The 20,363-nt window shown below is 35.0% G+C and overlaps 1 protein-coding gene across 1 annotated transcript in view; it reads left to right on the forward strand.

Moving 5' to 3' along the window:
• The window catches only part of LOC120420966 (neuronal acetylcholine receptor subunit alpha-7-like), a 209,487-nt gene that overhangs the window by 65,001 nt on the left and 124,123 nt on the right, over positions 1-20,363 (forward strand). Inside the window, exon 3 of the mRNA XM_039584098.2 lies at positions 16,712-16,851. Within this exon, the coding sequence (XP_039440032.1) occupies positions 16,712-16,851 (140 nt within the window). The remainder of the gene's footprint in view (positions 1-16,711; positions 16,852-20,363) is intronic.

Below are 20,363 nucleotides of genomic sequence, written 5' to 3' on the forward strand. Positions count from 1 at the left end.
AACTTGATTTGCAAAAAAACACTATTTTGATTTTTTTTTTATTTTTTGATATGTTTTAGAGGACATTTAATGCCAACTTTTCAGAAATTTCCAGGTTGTGCAAAAAAATGTTTGAGCGAGTTGTAAATTTTTGAATCAATACTGATTTTTTCAAAAAAATCGAAAAATTGGTCGCAAAAAATTTTCAACTTCATTTATTGATGTTAAATCAAATTTGCAATCAAAAAGTACTCTAGTGAAATTTTGATAAAGTGCACCGTTTTCGAGTTAAATCCATTTTTAGATGACGTTTTTGAAAATAGTCGCAGTTTTTCATTTTTTTAAATTAGTGCACATGTTTGCCCAATTTTGAAAAAAATATTTTTGAAAAGCTGAGAAAATTCTCTATATTTTGCATTTTTTGAACTTTGTTGATACGCAGCCGTCCCCTAACATGACAGTTTTCGTGAGTTGCGCGTATCCACCGACAGATGGCAAGTGGACCTCGTCGGAGTCCGCCCATTAAAAACGCAACTCAAAATTTGCATGGGAAACTTTTTTTACGTGACGGCTTTCGCGGCACGCTCCCTCTAACTGTTCGAGATTAATATTTTAACGTGGCGTATCTTAAAACAAGTTTTTCAAGAAAATGATTCCAAAATGCTTATTTTGTCGTTTTAAACCGAAACAAGACAAAAACTATATTAATTTAAACTATTCGCCATTTTCAAATGTTTGGCTAGATGATAGCAAAGGCCGCCATCTTAGGCCCACTGGGCCCACAAAAAGAGGTACACTCGGTTTGTATGGGAGCTGTCAACATGCTCCCGGGCTGTTGATACGACCCTTAGTTGCTGAGATATTGCCATGCAAATGTTTAAAAACAGGAAAATTTATGTTTTCTAAGTCCCACCCAAACAACACACCATTTTCTAATGTCGATATCTCAGCAACTAATGGTCCGATTTTCAATGTTAAAATATGAAACATTCGTGAAATTTTTCGATCTTTTCGAAATAAATATTTTCAACAGTTTTAAACCAAGACTAACATTTCAAAAGGGCCAAAAATTCAATATTAAGCACCAAAAATCAGGACTCGGATCGTCTTGCACCCTTCTACATAGTTGTAGGTAATTAAATTTCCTACAAGAATCTCACACTTGGACAATTTTGGGCGAGACCTGCGCCTCCTGCTGCAAAAATCCTGAAGCGATGTTTTTCCCCATACATTTTTGCGATTTTCCCCATATAAACTTCAACGATGAAAAGCGACCCCTTAGCCTTTACCGATTTGGCTCAAAATTGGCACAGTTACTTGTTTTTGCCTGAAGAATCGATCCAGGGGGTATCTCTTGCGATTTTCCGAAATTTTCAATTTTTCTTGTCACCCTAATGCAGATTCATATATTTGAGAACTAAATGTTGAATTTTGCTACTGTTTCCAAAATGTCAGATGCTTTTATTTTTTAAATCAGACTCATAATGATCTTGTGTAGAAATGTAGTTTTGGTTTATGAGAACCCGAGCAGACGGAAATCTCGTGGGAATAACATTTTTTGATATTTGAAAATACTAGTCCAATAACATATCATGTTATTTATAACAAGATTTGTTATTCGTCGATATGACTTTTTTTATTATTGGATTGTTATTGAAAAAAACAGACTAATAACTATTTTAGTTATACTTCGAACAAATCATTGTTATTATTGTTTGTTATTTTAACAACTAATCCGATCATCCCAATAACAGTTTGAGGTATTCTTCCATAACAAAAAATGTTATTCCAAAGTTGTATTGGCTTTCAATCAATATCAGACCAATAACAGATTTTGTTATGATAACATAAACTGTTATTAAACCCTTATGCAAAAATGGATTTTTCAAGAAGATTTCATAACACTTTCTGTTATTTTAACAGTATTTGTTATTGGAATGGAATGAATTTTGTTATTACCGTCTGCCCGGGAATCAATTCTTGATATCTCAAAAATATTTACATTCAGAATCAAGGACACGAATTGAAAAAAAGTAACAAAATAAGAGAGGTTAAATATTTGATCAAATAATTTCAAAAGAATATAACAAAACATGCAATATTTTATAAAAACCATCATCTATTGATAGAAAAAGATTGCAGGAGCATACGGAGAGGTTTTTTGCTCTTTAAAAATATCAAATAATAATTAATATTTGTATTTTTTATGTATGCTGCATTTTTTTTAAGGAAAGTAGTAAGTCTAGTTAACCTTTGAAATTTTATTTTTCTCGTTTTTTTATCAGCATATTTTTTTTTCAAAATTTAATTGAATTGTCCATGAAACTCATACACATAATTTTCGTCGAGAACTCCCCCACTATTTCGCCCCATTTCGCCGCAGTAATACCCGTGGAAGCGCTTCATGAAATTGAACGTCATCGTCCTGGTCTGGCTCTGGTCCCCGTGTAATCATGCTCTCTGGCCAACGCCACGTATAGCGTATCTTCACCGTCGTCGGTTGGTTGCGTGTGATGTTCCGTAAAAAGTCCCTCCTTCGTAACCCCCACCCACGCCCTTTTTTTCTGCGTACCCTGAGGGTATAGAGCTATCTAAGCCCGATCTCACACACACTAGCGCACCATTTGTTTTGCTGGCTGGTACAAAATTTAACCTCACTTTTTTCGTGTACGTACACGCAATACATGCGCACGTAGATAACTCTATTAACGGTTGAAAGCTCCCCCTCTCCTTGTGCAGAAGCTTTCCGCGCGTTGATGATGATGAAGAGTGCGACAGGAAGTGCGCGCGGAGCTTTCTTCCGTTTTTTTTCCTTTTTTCGGAAAATACCCCTCTCCCTGCAACGTCATCTTCGTCTACAGCGGGGATCTGCCGGCTTCTGGGAAAATGATTTTGAAGGATCATTAGTTTAATGACCTCATCCTGTTGATGTTTCCTGCGTGAGTGTAAGTGTGCAGCTACTGTTTGTGGCCGGGAAACAGTCGAGTCAGAAGGGGGTGGCGGGTGAGTTTAGTGGGTGGTTAGGGAAGAGCTTTTTTTTCAATTCAATACCAACAGTGTGTTGTTTTGGTTTGTGTTTGCTAAACTGCGGAAAATTGAGTGGAATACAGGTTGTGGAAAAATCAACCAATCAGAATCGATTGCTTCGGTAATAAGATCAAAAGCTTTTTAAATTGTGTCTTTTGAACTTGAAATAAAATTTGCAGTGGATTTAGTAGCAACCATAATTATTGTGCTAAACTCTTTAAAAAAGATTCTTTTAAATTTTTGGTTGTTCCAACAAACTATCAAAATCCTCAAAGTTTCATCAAATCCACACTCTTATCACACTGCGCAACCACCAAAGCTCTCACCACTACCCTTGTTGACTGTTTTCGGTTGCACGGACGACTGACTGCCATTTTGTGAACGGAAGCAGGTTTGAGGCTCTCACCTAGGTCGTCATCATCACCGGCGTCGCCGCCTTGCGGTGTGGCCACGGTTCGGTGAAGTCAACTAGAGAGAGAGAGAACCAGCCTCTCATCAGCATCTTGTGCCACCTTCATTTACAGGAAAGGACTCTTTGAGTGGGAAATTAGGGGGGTTGCGGGTAACTTGGACGAAATCAACAAGACTGCTGGAGTATGCTTTGAAAAGGGTTCATGTACTGATTTTTTATCGAAGATAGTGAATTTTGACATTTTTTTCAAAATCGACACCTTTTGTTGTTTAGGACATTTCAAAACATTACGCAAGCTGTTGAGTAACTTCCATCTTCATGGTTAAGGTAAGACATAAAGGGGTGGGAAGATTCCACCAACAAGGTGAGAGGACAGAGGAAGTACACCATGAATACATAGAGTGTTAATGAGGCGAAGGATGAATTACTGTTTATTTATGGGTTTGGGCAAAAAGTGTTTTCCCCCTCAGTCTCTTAAGGTTCATTCACAACCGACTGGACGAAATTGCGCTGAGCGCAGACAGGTCGGCAAAGTTTGACCAACATTAAGGTCCGTGGAGTTGGGGTTGGGGTCGTCGTCGGCTAACATTGTACCAAGTGCACTTTTCCACGACGGTTGCACTTCTAAGGTTTGTTTTGTGGGGAGCAACTTTTTTTTCTGTTGACGTGAGTCCTGAACAATCTCTTTGCACGCTCTCTCGGGAGGGGCGAGTTGGCCCAAGTCCAGTGTGCACAGTGGTAATTTAAGGAAAATATTTGTTTTTCTCCAGCCGGGGTCCGGCTCCCTCGCTTTGTGTGGTGGTGGTTTCCGGTGTGCTGGAAAAGTGCTTTTTATTGACGCAATTGGAGTGGTACTTGAAGGTTGGACCGGCCGAGAATGAAGTCGTAAAAGGTGTTTAAGTTTTTTTGGTGAGTGTGATTTTTTCAGCTGGATTTTGAGAGGAAATTTTCACCAGTTCTGTGTTAATTGGTTTCTTTGAATTGAGTCGTCCTGGTTGGAATGACTACTGCTCGAATCGAGCATGGTCCAGAAAGGAGTTCCACTTCAATAGGGTTTTCTCCCTCGGGGCACATTCATTGGGTCATTATTTAACCGGATGGAATCGTCGGTTGAGATTGGTTGAATGGAGTTATCCTAAGGGTTGGAGTTACACAGAAAAAAATATTCCTGTAAATTTACATTATTTATTATGTACCAAAAGGTATCATGATAAATGATGTATATTTACATTAGGTTCATTGGAAATTTACATTAGATTCATTGGAAATTTACATTAGTTTTGAAAATTTACATTACTTTTGGAATTTACATTAGTTCAAATCAACTAATTCTGATTGGCCAATGGGAATGAGAAGCTCGACTTGGAATGCAGTAGGAAAAGGGTGTGGCCTATGTTCTATTTTAAAATGATTGAAACGGGCAGCAAAAGGAAATTCGGATTTTAAAAAGTTGTTTCACAGGTAGGGGACGCTTTCTCGTCGACGGCCAAGTGGAATAACGCTGGACTGGAATCGAACGGACGACGGGTAGGATGTTCGGTGTTACTGCTGCTACCCGCTGCCGACTGAGCCATCTTCGCATTTTATAAACGAGCGGCTAAAGCATCAACTTGTTCAGGTCGAGGCTCAGGCAGTGGTCAAGCGAAATATGAGAGCGATAGAAAGATAACCAAATATAACTATTTTTAGTTCGGGTAGTTTTGAAGTCAACGTTTGGCAGAAATACATTGGATATATGATTTACATTAAATAGGAATTTACAGGAAGCCGAACACGGGTAGAAATTCATCAGATTTGAGTTTCCATGCTCAACGTTTCCATTAGATTCATGATTTACATTAGATTTAGATTTACATTGCAGTAATTTCCATGACTTTTTACTCTTTACATCATATTTCAATATTACATTGAGTGAGTTTACATAAGAAACAGTAATTATGTGCTGTGTAAATTTACATATTTTTTTCTGTGTAGGTTTACTTACCTTTTAGATTTGCAGGATTGATTGTCGGGTTGGAAAGCATTCTTTATTTTTAAAGATGTAAAATTATTAGAAAATTAATTTTTGGTTTCTTAAACCTTTTTAAAAGCAATTTTCATAAACATTTTAAAAAGAATAAGGCTTAGCTTCCAATTTCAAGCATGGGTTTGGAATTTTTGAAAAAAAAAATATTACAAAATATTTTATTCATTATTACAGTTATGCTACTATCAAAAATTTTGAAAATATCAATAAATTTAGGAAAAAAAATAATTTCCTAAACTGCTCTGTTGCAGCAATATTCAAAATTTGTAAAATAATTAAAAGTCTTTGTTTTATAAAAAAAAATGCTTGATTGTGTGATTTTTTTGCCACCTATTTTTTAAATGAAACTTTGAAGGGCTATTTCATGAGAATCAATGAATTTCATCGGAATGTGATAAATTTTCTTGTTTCAACAGAATATTATCAACTTTACAATTATCTGAGCAGATTCGTTCTGCTGCCTTTTTGAAGCACGGCTCAGTGCTTAACTGAAGCACAGAGCTTGAGGGATTTTGGCTATATGGGAGACATTGACAATAAAAACAACAAATAATTATAGTGTTTTGGAATCAGGATGATGTCAGCCATCGATTGCACTTATAATTACATGAAAATTTTCACAAAAATGTGTAGTTTTCCTGTATTTTGAAAATGCAATGTTTCTCGAAAAAATACTTTAAACTTTTGTTATTGCATTATGGGTATCGGGATTTTTCACACATATCAAATATTATTTTTTTTTGGAAATTACAAAAAAAATCAAAATTTTGGTTTTTACAAAATGGGTATCAAACGATCGAAATTTGTTCATAAATTTCGAAAGTTTAAACACATTTTTTTAAATGGTTAAATTTTTCACAAAACTACGTTTTAAAAAAAAAATACTCTAAATTTCATTTTTTTCACAATATGGGTATCAAATGATCGAATTTTTTTTTATACATTCTTGGGAACAACATTTTTGGAAAATACTGAAAAAGTTACAATACTACGTGTTTTCGAACAAAAACTCAAAGTTTAATATTTTGGATATGGGCATCAAATGATTGGGATTTTTTCATACATTTCAAATAAAGTATCATTTTTTTAAAATACTAAAAAAATACAAAGCTACACATTTTCGGGTAAATACTCAAAATTTCAGTTTTTTACAATATGGATATCAAACGATCGGGATTTTTCATACATTTCGAAAAGTGTTACAAATATTTTTGAAAATACTCAATTTTTTCACAAAACTACTTACTTTCGAAGAATGTTGAAAATTTCAGATTTTCACAATATGGGTATCAAATGATCGAGTTATTTTAATAAATTTCGAAAAGCACAACATTTTTTCAAATACTCAAAATTTTCTCTAAGCTGCGTATTTCTTTTAAATACTCAAAATTTCATAGTTTTAACATTTTTACTACATTTGAAATAATTGAAAAAAATCGGAACATTTGTTACCCAACTGAAATTTTGAGTGTTTTTTTTTTAAAATACGTAGCTTTGTGAAAATTTTGAGTATTTTCAAAAAAGGTTGTTATTACATTCGAAATGTATGAAAAAATCCGATCATGTGATACCCATATTGTGGACAACTGAAATTTTGAGTATTTCTTCGAAAATACGTAGTTTTGTTAAAATTTTGAGTAATTTCAAAATATGTGGTTTTTACATTCGAAATGTATGAAACAATCCCAATCATTTGATACCAATATTGCAAAAAACTGATTTTTTTAGTATTTTTTTCGAAAATGCGTAGTTTTGTGAAAACTTCAGTATTTTAAAAAAATGTATGACCCTCGAAATGTACGACAAAAACACGATTCGAAATGTATGAAAAAATCCGATCAATTGATACCCATATTGTGGACAACTGAAATTTTGAGTATTTCTTCGAAAATACGTAGTTTTGTTAAAATTTTGAGTAATTTCAAAATATGTGGTTTTTACATTCGAAATGTATGAAACAATCCCAATCATTTGATACCAATATTGCAAAAAACTGATTTTTTTAGTATTTTTTTCGAAAATGCGTAGTTTTGTGAAAACTTCAGTATTTAAAAAAAATGTATGACCCTCGAAATGTACGACAAAAACATGATCATTTGACACGATCATATTTTGAAGTTTTTTTAGAGTAAAAAATTTCATTTTCAAAATGCAAGAAAAATACGTATTTTTTTGAAAAATTTCATGTAACTATGTTTACAATGGATAGCAGCCATGATCGCGATTAAAAAAAACTGTTTTTTTTTATGTTTGCATGATTTTTCATTCGATTATACCCAATGTCTCCCATATAGCAAAAATACCATAAGCTTCAGGATTTGCATTCCTCGCCTCGGATTTACATCCCCCATATGGGGTGCTAAACAGAGGCATGACTGTAATAAGGATTTAAAAAAAAAATATTTTATTTATTTCAGTTTTATCACGTTTGAAAAATTATCTTTCTTGACTTAGTTTTTTCAGCTATCATTTTTTTTAAAGATTAGTTTTTCTCAGTGTCACTTGAAAAGTAACCATTTTTCAACTCACATTTTCTTGAAAACTAGTTGTTCGATGCTCAATCATCATTTTCTGCTCTTTTGATAAAAATAATTTTACCTGAAAATTCCATGCATTGCCTTTTTGAATGTATATTTTATTTTGCATCTTATAATGATTTTTAAAATTTTATGAAACCCAATTTTCCATTTTTTCCTACAATCTTATTAAAACAAAATTTTCCGGTAAAATTTATTGCACAATACTAAGCTCTAGCGAAAATCCCTTGCCTAATGCACTAAAACATATATAAAAAATAAAAATTAAAAAAAAACTTTTTTGTGAAACTTGGCTGAAGACTACTCATTAAAAAATTGACTCTCAAAATACAGATTTTCGAAACTACCGTGACCATTTTGCATGACAAGCTGGCAAAATTGTGTGGAGCCTTATTTGAAAAAACTTATGATGTAAAATAGCCATTGATCTAGGAAATGCATGGAACAAAATTAAAAAAAAAATTAAATAATAATGCTGAAATCTTAAGAATAACTCAAATGGTTCACCGATCAAAGCTCTACATAATCTTCAAATTTTCAAAAATTGATTAGAAATTCAATTTGTAAAATTTTGTGAATTTTCACGATTGAACTGTTATAAAAATCACTCAAAACTTCTTATTTTGGATATGATTTTTTTATGTATTTGTAAAATTTAAGGAAAATCGATAAATACATTGATATTTTGAAAATTTGATTTTTACTTTTTATTTAAGACTTTCAGGCTTGTTTTTTTCCTCGATCTCATCCAGAGTCGAGTCACAAAAACCTCAAACTTTTAAAAAATGTATAAAAAATGTCTAATAATACTCAATAGTGGATAAAGGTAAATTTGGGAAACTCTTCTTTAAAAATATGATAACAAAAATTTTTATCTGTCTTTTTTTCTTCATTTTACTTAGGTATGTTCAGTGCTGTAATTGAACTATAAAACGCATTAATCCGGTTTCAGTAACCCTTCCCTTCTTGATCATCTCAAATCAAACCTGCTAGCAAACAAATATCGGACCCACAATCGAAACCAATCCACCGACGTTCGATTGCATAATTTACTGCCTAGCCACGGAGCGAACAAGTGCCCACTATCCACTAGTCGTCGGTTCTCGAGCTCTCTTCCCGCCTCTACTAGAACCGTCTAGCGGCGCTTGTTCACCATGTTCCTAGACGAGGAATCTTCGCAGCATTCAATCCCACTGCTGCTGGTGGGGAAGATGAGCACACAGAGGGGCACTCGTGTGGAAAACACATCACCACAGAAGCATAAAGGAACCCAATTTTCGGGGGAGTCCCTTCTGGAGCCACCAGTTTCCATCTTGTGGCTACCCTCTTGAGAGAGACTGTGTAGGGGGAAAAAAAGGTGGAAGGTGGGACAACACGTGACAATCACAGACTTCCGATGATTTTCTGGAGACTCTGCTCGGTCACGTGACGCATTCATTTTTTTTTTTGTCAGGAGAGGAAGAAAAAAGGACTACACGGAGGGAAAACATGTCTACGACTTGAATATTTCAACGTACTGTGATGTTGGGTGACTTTGTCATTCATTCGATTATTCTTGAAATTCAACTGAAGAAGATTTTGTCACAAATTTCAAGTAACTAAAATAAAAAAATGTTGACTTAGTTTTTTCAGCTATCATTTTTTTTAAAGATTAGTTTTTCTCAGTGTCACTTGAAAAGTAACCATTTTTCAACTCACATTTTCTTGAAAACTAGTTGTTCGATGCTCAATCATCATTTTCTGCTCTTTTGATAAAAATAATTTTACCTGAAAATTCCATGCATTGCCTTTTTGAATGTATATTTTATTTTGCATCTTATAATGATTTTTAAAATTTTATGAAACCCAATTTTCCATTTTTTCCTACAATCTTATTAAAACAAAATTTTCCGGTAAAATTTATTGCACAATACTAAGCTCTAGCGAAAATCCCTTGCCTAATGCACTAAAACATATATAAAAAATAAAAATTAAAAAAAAACTTTTTTGTGAAACTTGGCTGAAGACTACTCATTAAAAAATTGACTCTCAAAATACAGATTTTCGAAACTACCGTGACCATTTTGCATGACAAGCTGGCAAAATTGTGTGGAGCCTTATTTGAAAAAACTTATGATGTAAAATAGCCATTGATCTAGGAAATGCATGGAACAAAATTAAAAAAAAAATTAAATAATAATGCTGAAATCTTAAGAATAACTCAAATGGTTCACCGATCAAAGCTCTACATAATCTTCAAATTTTCAAAAATTGATTAGAAATTCAATTTGTAAAATTTTGTGAATTTTCACGATTGAACTGTTATAAAAATCACTCAAAACTTCTTATTTTGGATATGATTTTTTTATGTATTTGTAAAATTTAAGGAAAATCGATAAATACATTGATATTTTGAAAATTTGATTTTTACTTTTTATTTAAGACTTTCAGGCTTGTTTTTTTCCTCGATCTCATCCAGAGTCGAGTCACAAAAACCTCAAACTTTTAAAAAATGTATAAAAAATGTCTAATAATACTCAATAGTGGATAAAGGTAAATTTGGGAAACTCTTCTTTAAAAATATGATAACAAAAATTTTTATCTGTCTTTTTTTCTTCATTTTACTTAGGTATGTTCAGTGCTGTAATTGAACTATAAAACGCATTAATCCGGTTTCAGTAACCCTTCCCTTCTTGATCATCTCAAATCAAACCTGCTAGCAAACAAATATCGGACCCACAATCGAAACCAATCCACCGACGTTCGATTGCATAATTTACTGCCTAGCCACGGAGCGAACAAGTGCCCACTATCCACTAGTCGTCGGTTCTCGAGCTCTCTTCCCGCCTCTACTAGAACCGTCTAGCGGCGCTTGTTCACCATGTTCCTAGACGAGGAATCTTCGCAGCATTCAATCCCACTGCTGCTGGTGGGGAAGATGAGCACACAGAGGGGCACTCGTGTGGAAAACACATCACCACAGAAGCATAAAGGAACCCAATTTTCGGGGGAGTCCCTTCTGGAGCCACCAGTTTCCATCTTGTGGCTACCCTCTTGAGAGAGACTGTGTAGGGGGAAAAAAAGGTGGAAGGTGGGACAACACGTGACAATCACAGACTTCCGATGATTTTCTGGAGACTCTGCTCGGTCACGTGACGCATTCATTTTTTTTTTTGTCAGGAGAGGAAGAAAAAAGGACTACACGGAGGGAAAACATGTCTACGACTTGAATATTTCAACGTACTGTGATGTTGGGTGACTTTGTCATTCATTCGATTATTCTTGAAATTCAACTGAAGAAGATTTTGTCACAAATTTCAAGTAACTAAAATAAAAAAATAGACAAGTCCCGTTAAATTTAGTCTAAACATATAAAGACGAACCAATCCAAGTCGTGTTGGTGGTGGTGATGGAGGCCAATATCGACAAGTGGGTCCCTGGAAAACGGCAAGATAAGGATAAGCCCCTCATCCCGTTTTCCATCTCCCTCTCCAAAAAACGGGACCGATGACGACGCCGAAATGGGAATCGTTTTGTTTCCAGCCGAGCGTGGTGGCGCGGTTTTACGGCAAAATTGTGGTTGCTGCTGCGTTTGTTGTCCTTTGCGGGAACGATTCGGGCTTCCTTTTTTTGCAGAAGCAGAATATTGGACGGACGGAATTTTGGCTGGCGCAGAGGAATTTCATAAAGGTATACCAGAAGCCGTTGCGTTGGTTTTTTTTTTCGACATTTCGAGGACCATGTGTATTTTATTGATGCTTTCTGGTAGGGATGAGCGGAAAGGACTTAATCAGATTTGAATCTGGCGTATTATTAAATTTGGCTCAGCTCATAGTAGGAGCTTAAAGTTGGATTTAAAGTGATCGTTATATTCATCCAGATTTTTGAGTCGATATTTAATCTTGTTCTTCCAGCCGGAATGATGTCTGAGTTTTAAAAACTATTGTATTGGCGAAAACTGAGGTTTTCTGAAAACAAAGTATTTCTTATGAGCCTACTAATGGAATAAAGCATACCCTTACAGGCAAGGTAACGCTATATTGAGGAGTTAATCCTATAAGCTGTGTCTATTGTCGTCTATTTCAGATTTATTTTTCTTTGGAAGGCTATGAAAATTCTTAAAAATTTTAATCACTCATCGGTTCTGAGATTATGTTAAGTAGATAATGAAAATGATGCAATACAATTTTTTCTAAGTGACACCAAACTAGCCTTCATTTTTCAATTGGCGAAATTGTGGAAACTTTTACCCTTATTAGTCGGAATGTAAAAAAAATTAACCGTTGTTAACTTTTCTGTTGTAAACATTTTTGCCCTTCTTACTAAAGAAAGGTATAGGTTTTACTTCATGTCTGGACATCATTTTCATCTTCGTAAATAAGGCGATTCAGTATCAATTTAAATCGGAAAATCGCTAAAATACTGGCGCGAGAATGCTTTCGCATATATTTTGTGGTTCGAGATATACTCGTTTGCAGTAGCTTGTCTACCGATGTTTCCTACAGCATGTAAGATATCGTAGCTTTTCGGTTTCTTTTGCCCTGTCCGTTTTTGCATAACTGTCCCATGTTTATGCAAACACTTTTGTGACATAGGACATTTATCCTGCTAAAATCAAATTGTTTCCCATGTGCTCATAAAATCGCCTGAAAGTAGACTTAATTTTGTCGTGATTTCGTAAGTTTATTTAACGTGAAGACTTTCATCGTTGTCATGATTTTTCGTTCAAAGATATAAATTTTGCGTCGCTTTCAATATTTTGACAAAATTCTTTCAACAAGTTGTTTAGAAAAGGGCCCTACACATGCTGATTCCTTTTGGTAACGATTATCCCATTCATTGTAAAATTATGGAAATCGTTCATTAATCAATGATTGCCAACTAGGACGTCAATGACTGTGCCACAAAATTTTATAAATTTTGAAGCACAATTGATTTATATCAAAAATTCTTTCAGTAGCTTCAAGAAGGCAACAACCGGCACATGCTGATTCCTTTTGGTGCTGAAGTTCGTTAAATTAAATTTAATACAGAATATTTTATAGTGATGATCAATTTTCTTCCAAAATAATCAACGGCTTCACCTTAACAGGTTTCAATGGATTCCATTAGGAGCTTTCTGAGCTTTTTATCGTTTATATAGTTTTCAAAGTGTTCAATGCTCGCGGCGCATAGCTTTCACTTTCTCCCTTCCATAGAAGCTGAATGGCAAACTTCCCTGCACCGTGAGACACATGCGACATAGTTATTGAAAAGATTTGAAAATTTTACACAGGTTTCGTTTTAAAACACTGAAAATCGGAGCAATTGTTTCCGAGATATCGTCATTTTCATCGATTCGATTTTTTTCAATATCTCAGCTATATCTCAGAGACTAAGTGCCGGAAGTCTCAAAAAGCAAATTGTAGGAAATTCTCTCAGCTATTAAACATATTTTTTCCATGATGAGCAATTCTATGAGATTTCGGTCATTCGATTTTTTTTTGTATTTTTTAATCCGGCTGAAACTTTTTTGGTGCTTTCGGTATGCCCAAAGAAGCCATTTTGCATCATTGGTTTGTCCATATAATTTTCCATACAAATTTGGCAGCTGTCCATACAAAAATGATATGTGAAAATTCAAAAATCTGTATCTTTTGAATGAATTTTTTGATCGATTTGGTGTCTTCGACAAAGTTGTAGGTATGGATATGGACTACACTGAAAAAAAATTTGGTGATTTTTAATTTATCTTTTTGTCACTAAAACTTGATTTCCCTGATGAATTCCTACCGTTTGTCACTCTATCACCATTCGCTCCCGAACACTCTCTTTTCTACTCTTCTCTCTCTCTCTGATCGGCTCAGTCTCCGAACGGTTCAGACAGGCCGATCGTCTCCGATCACTCTGAACTGAAAACATTTTTTCTCTGATGCGCTGCGCTATACTCATTGATTTGGGTTGCCTAAAATCAATGTTATCAATTGAATTGTGCATTTATATTGATTTCATAACATTATAGACACCATTGAAAGAAACTTCCACCAAGAAAAAATCAAATTGATGGCAAACTGAGGGCGTGAAGACAAAAAGACTGCCGGGCTGGCATTTTGTGAGAGTGGCTCTTCGCTGAGCATGGTAGTGTGTGAGTGTCGTCGAGCGACGGAGTAGGCAAATATTTTCACTATAGAAGAGAAAAGCAACTCGCGACAAAATTTTGAGGCTAGGAATTTTGACAGGTATGATTTTCATAAAGTATTCGCCTCCTTTTCTCTCCCACAGAAAACCTGGGAACGAGGTAGCTGTCAAACTAGGCCAAAATGTTAAAGTCACTCACAAATTGAACATTGAGTGTTTTGAGTTCATTTCTGACGTCACGATTTTCTCCTCTATGTATTTGTTAGCTGAGTGAACAGTTTGGGCCACTCACTGGCTGCTTGCGAGTATCATTCGCTCATGAATGCTAGCGGGTTGGAATATGCGACGAATGGATAGGCGATGAGTGAGTGGATTCTGTTCATTGAACCGAAAATCAGGACCCTTGAAAGTAAAATTCAAAGCAGTCGATTTTCTCTAAGTCTTGAGTCTTGTAAAAATTTCCCTTTATTTGATTATTTGGTTGAATTGTTACCGCAGATAACGGAAAATGGGCATTTTATAGATTTTGTTATTGATTATATTTTTATTTTTCAACTTTTGGTTGAACTTTGAAAGTCTTTCAAAATCTCGAAGAAAATTCAAATTATTCTAACTATTTTGGGCAGAAAAGACTGTTATTTTGGCTTGGAATGAAATAGAATTGAAAATAAATAAAATAGAAGTGAACTAGAGAAAACTGAGAAATAATGTTTTTTTAAGTTTTGAAACTTCAACTTATATTTGAGTTCACCTCTCAAGTTCAAAATTATTAAAATACCTTGTCCCTCGGATCAAACCCAACTTCCTTTCATAACACAGCCAGTTTCCTCAAGAACCCTTTTGCCCCAAGTTCGACAACAAGGTGCTGGTTCTGCTCAATTCCGAGAAGATTATGTTCCACGCCCGGGATCTGGGTGGGTTCGTTTAGCGCATTATAGACTATATGAGTATATGTGACGGTGGTGGCCATAAGGGCACGAAAACGATGAAGCCAAAAAAAAGGACAACATCCACGCGAAGACCAGACCACCACCATTAGGACCCCCCTTCCCCTTATGAAGGGGGTGAGCCTTTTTGTGTCACCTTTGGAACCGCCTGCTCCTTCCTCAACCAACCGGCTGCAGTCGATTATTTTCCGACCATCTACTCCACTCTCTCTCTCTCTTGCTTCAAGGGTGGGTGGATGGAAGTACCCGGCGCAGGAGTCCGCAACGAAAATCAGCTCCATAAAATTAAGGAGTTTATAGATTTTCATTACGCACGAAGGAATTGTTCTCCGTTTAAGGCCAGGGCCCCCTTTTTTTCGCCTCTTTGTTGGGTTCTTTTTCTTTGGTTGGCGAAATGGTCGAAATACGAATGGATTATGGGGCTTTTTGCAGGTTGAAGAGGGATATTGGTTCGAGAGAACCCGGAGCCAAGGCAGCTGCCGCTGCGGTGGTGGACTTCAGTTTTGACGAAGGTTGAAGGTTAATTCAGTGTGCTTTAAGCAATAACTTCGGGTAGTGTATTATTTTTTAAGGGAGCATTCGGCAGGAATTTTGATAAGTTTGAAAGGGACTAGCGAGAAATACCTCTGAATTTTTAAGGGGGTTCAAGTAAATTTGATTATTAATCTTTGATTTTGCCAAAAGAAAACTATTTTCTCAGTGAAAGAGATTCCCAGAATTATCATACCGCTGGCCACATAATTAATTGAATTACACTAATCCAACACGTCTTCCCATCCTTTGTTTGCCCAGCCGAAGGTCGAAACATGCCTACGGAAATATGATCTCGCTAACAAACTATCATTAACGTGGTACTAAAGCTGATTAGTTTTTGACCTGAACACACACACACATATGCCACAACTTGCCTTAATTCAGTCACGCACGCACGGTGTTGAACTTTCGCAAAGAGTGAAGCTCTCTCGAGTATCAATTTCAGAGCTGACCCTTCCCTTTGACGACCCAGTTTGGACGGAAGTCCCGGATCACTATCGGGACAGCATCCCTCCGGCGCCGGTGACGGTGATGGTTATCCAACAACTGCCAACTTACACACGCACACCACAATAGTAATAACCATTTTTCGGAATGCTCTGCGGAAATGGCAACGACGTGTGGACATTTCCGAGGGAAACGGGGCTCCTCCGTGGTAAATTGATGCACTGTAAGAAAATTCTGGTCAATTTGTTTGAATTTGACTAATTTTCACAAATAAGTCGTTGAAATGAATTTAAAAACTATTTTGAGCAATAACAGTTGGATGTTTCAGAACATTTAGGTAACTTTTAGTAAGTGTGTCCAAAAGCAATTCCTCTCTTCAATCGACCCAAACAAGATGGGAAAGGGACGATTTCGATTAAGATAAGCATCGCACGCGTCACACACAACAGTTTGGCGTTTGTTTCTTTTGCTTCTTACCACCAGCAGGGGAAAAGAAGAAGCAGTCCCATCATTTTGTCGTGACCAAAAAGTTCTTTGCATTTTATATTCAGAACAAGAAGAAATAAACGATGATGATCGGCGAAATGCCAACCGAATGTCAAATGAAGAAGGAAATGAACAAGTTTTTCCCCACCCAAAAATAATACTGATTATTGCTATTTAATGTAACGATTTTTTCACGTGTTTTCATGTTCCCTCTTTACAGTGTGTCTGGCCGGTTACCACGAAAAGCGGTTGCTGCACGATCTGCTGGACACCTACAACACACTGGAGCGACCGGTGGTCAACGAATCCGATCCCCTGCAGCTGAGCTTCGGCTTGACGCTGATGCAAATCATAGACGTGGTGAGTAAGCTGGGTGTTGTGGTGGGTGGGTTTTGAAGAACTGGTAGTTTTTGATTTCCATCGGCAAAACGCGAAAAAGTTCGCAAAGGCTAGCAGCGGGTTCCAGAAGAAAATCTGTTGGTCGAACACCTTCACACTACGGTTTTTGTTTACTAACGCATTAGAATTGTGGTATTTTGTTCTTTTTAAAAAAAATCAAAATCTCAAAATCATTTTAAATTGAATATTTTACAAAAAGATTGAAAATTATTATTGGTAATTGAAGAGAGCTTTAAAATTTATTATATTGATTAACATTGTTTCATAAATGATTACAGATATCATACTTGAGCTTATAATTTAAAAACATGTTTCAGTTAGTTTTTTTTACTTTTATTAAATAACTAACTTTACACAGATAGTGTTGATGATTTGATTTAACACAGTTTTATTCTTTCCATAGTGATTTTTTTTTACCAGAAAGCATATGGGTAATTCTCTACCAACTCACACGAAATCGGGAAAAGTTGCCCCGACCCCTCTTCGATTTGCGGGAATCTTTGTCCTAAGGGGTAACTTTTGTCCCTGATCACGAAACCGAGGTCCGTTTTTTGATATCTCGTGACGGAGGGGCGGTACGACCCCTTTCCATTTTTGAACATGCGAATAAGAGGTGTTTTCAACAATTTGCAGCCTGAAACGGTGATGAAATAGAAATTTGGTGTCAAAGGGACTTTTATGTAAAATTAGACGCCCGATTTGATGGCGTACTCAGAATTCCGAATAAACGTATTTTTCATCGAAAAAAACACTAAAAAAGTTTTAAAAATTCTCCCATTTTCCGTTACTCGACTGTAAAAAATTTTAGAACATGTCATTTTATGGGAAATTTTATGTACTTTTCGAATCTACATTGTCCCAGAAGGGTCATTTTTTCATTTAGAACAAAATTTTTCATTTTAAAATTTCGTGTTTTTTCTAACTTTGCAGGGTTATTTTTTAGAGTGTAACAATGTTCTACAAAGTTGTAGAGCAGACAATTACAAAAATTTTGATATATAGACATAAGGGGTTTGCTTATAAACATCACGAGTTATCGCGATTTTACGAAAAAAAGTTTTGAAAAAGTTGGTCGTCATCGATCATGGCCATTCATGGTCACCCGCGACAGACACGGACGACGAAACAATGAGAAACGCAAAAAGTAACTTTTTCAAAACTTTTTTTTCGTGAAATCGCGATAACTCATGATGTTTATAAGCAAACCCCTTATGTCTATATATCAAAATTTTTGTAATTGTCTACAACTACAACTTTGTAGAACATTGTTACACTCTAAAAAATAACCCTGCAAAGTTAGAAAAAACACGAAATTTTAAAATGAAAAATTTTGTTCTCAATGAAAAAATGACCCTTCTGGGACAATGTAGATTCGAAAAGTACATTAAATTTCCCATAAAATGACATGTTCCAAAATTTTTTACAGTCGAGTAACGGAAAATGGGAGAATTTTTAAAACTTTTTTAGTGTTTTTTTTCGATGAAAAATACTTTTATTCAGAATTCTGAGTACGCCATCAAATCGGGCGTCTAATTTTACACAAAAGTCCCTTTGACACCAAATTTCTATCTCATCACCGTTTCAGGCTGCAAATTATTGAAAACACCTCTTTTTTCACATGTTCAAAAATGGAAGGGGTCGTACCGCCCCTCCGTCACGAGATATCAAAAAACGGACCTCGGATTCGTGATCAGGGACAAAAGTTACCCCTTAGGACAAAGTTTCACGCAAATCGAAGAGGGGTCAGGGCAACTTTTCCCGATTTCGTGTGAGTTGGTAGAGAATTACCCAAATGCTGCTTGATACATGATAAAAGTTATCCTACTTTTAATGACCAAAAATGGCTATAGCTACTGTGTCCAAATTATAAAGTCTGATAAAATACTTCGAAACCTGACTATTTTGAAATATTGTTTATCCGGAATTGAAAATTTGAACACACTTGGAGATTTATTTCATCTAATGCATAACTTTTTAGATACATAAATAAGTAAGATACGTAACTGGAAGGGAGACATTTTGATTTTTTATATTTTTCTTTTTCAGCATTTTTGTGCAAAAAAAAAATCGTTAGATGTTCATAAATAACTATTTTTCAACGTCATCCAAGTGAAAAAAGTCTTTAAAAACCTCAAAACTGTTTAAAAATAACAAAGTTCTAAAAATATATTTGATTCATTCCAAACAACAATGTGGGGCAATATGTACTACAACAACGGGGCAAAATGCACCACAACATGGGGCAAAATGCACCGGCTAAAAGCAGTTTTCACTAGTCACCACGAGATGACACCGCTGTTTTTACAAAGGAGCTTCACAGCGGTGCATTTTGCCACGACCACGCTTTTTGCAGAAAACTATAATTTGGTACGGCTATAAATTTTTCTTTTTTTTTTCTTAGAAACAAAACTTGTTTCAGCTTTACTCAAAAAATCTTCAAATAATTTTGTTTATTGTCTGAAGTGAAAGAAATAATCAAAAATGTTGTTTAATACAAATGATACCAAGCGATTGAAACAAATCTTGAGTTTCTTTTTAAAAAGGTCCAAATTTGTTTAATTGTTTTATTTTTTGGGAGTTTTGAAAACCTCTGAATCAAGCAGTTTTATATAAACCGACATAGCAAAAATAAAAAAAAAAAATATTGGACTGTAAAAACAACTCTAAAAATGTAGCCTTCAATTTGTCCTGCTATAGATAAATTATTTGTTAATAAGCATAATCACGTTTATCAAGAATAAAAAATTATTGATATTTTGCAAATAATCTTGTCAGTGACTTACTTACTCAGATTAGGGCTGACGTTAAAAAAAAATCAAAATCAGCCAAACAATCAATGAGGTTTTATTTAAAAAAAACTTCAAAATTTTTATGGAACCGAAGTGCAATTACTTAAAATGAATAAAAATGCATTTTCCTGTGTTTAGAATGATTTTTAGCATGTTTTTGGCCTTCAATAAGAATTAGAATTTTAGTTAATTGTCAATGTACAGTATAGAAAAAGTTTTTTTTCGCTTAATTATTTATCGTCAATTCTTACTTTTTGATAATAATTGATAGCAAATCAACTATACCGGTGTACAATGGATTTTTCAACAATGTTTTAATTAAATTGTTGAAATTCTGGATTGCAATAAAAAATTTAATATTTTTTTATTTTTTACCTTCCCCTCCTTTGGCCAAATTGAGCTAGAAAAACTTTGAAAAATATTTGCTTCGGCCCAATGAAGATGTGTTACTAGAGGGTGACGGGCGAAAATTCCCGGGTAAAAAATCCCGGGAAAGTTTTTAGATATCTCGATTCCCGAGAAATTAGCTCGAGACTCCCGGGAAATACTAAACTTATAAATATCGAAGCAAAATTATTTAAACTAATCAGAAAATTATTTGGAACATCCTAAATTGTTTAGAACATTGGATGTTCAATGTTCGATGTTCAAGTTTGTTTGTTTGTTTCTTCTCTAATCTTCTTA

The sequence above is a fragment of the Culex pipiens genome, chromosome 2 (assembly GCF_016801865.2).
Source record: "Culex pipiens pallens isolate TS chromosome 2, TS_CPP_V2, whole genome shotgun sequence".
NCBI lineage: Eukaryota > Metazoa > Arthropoda > Insecta > Diptera > Culicidae > Culex > Culex pipiens.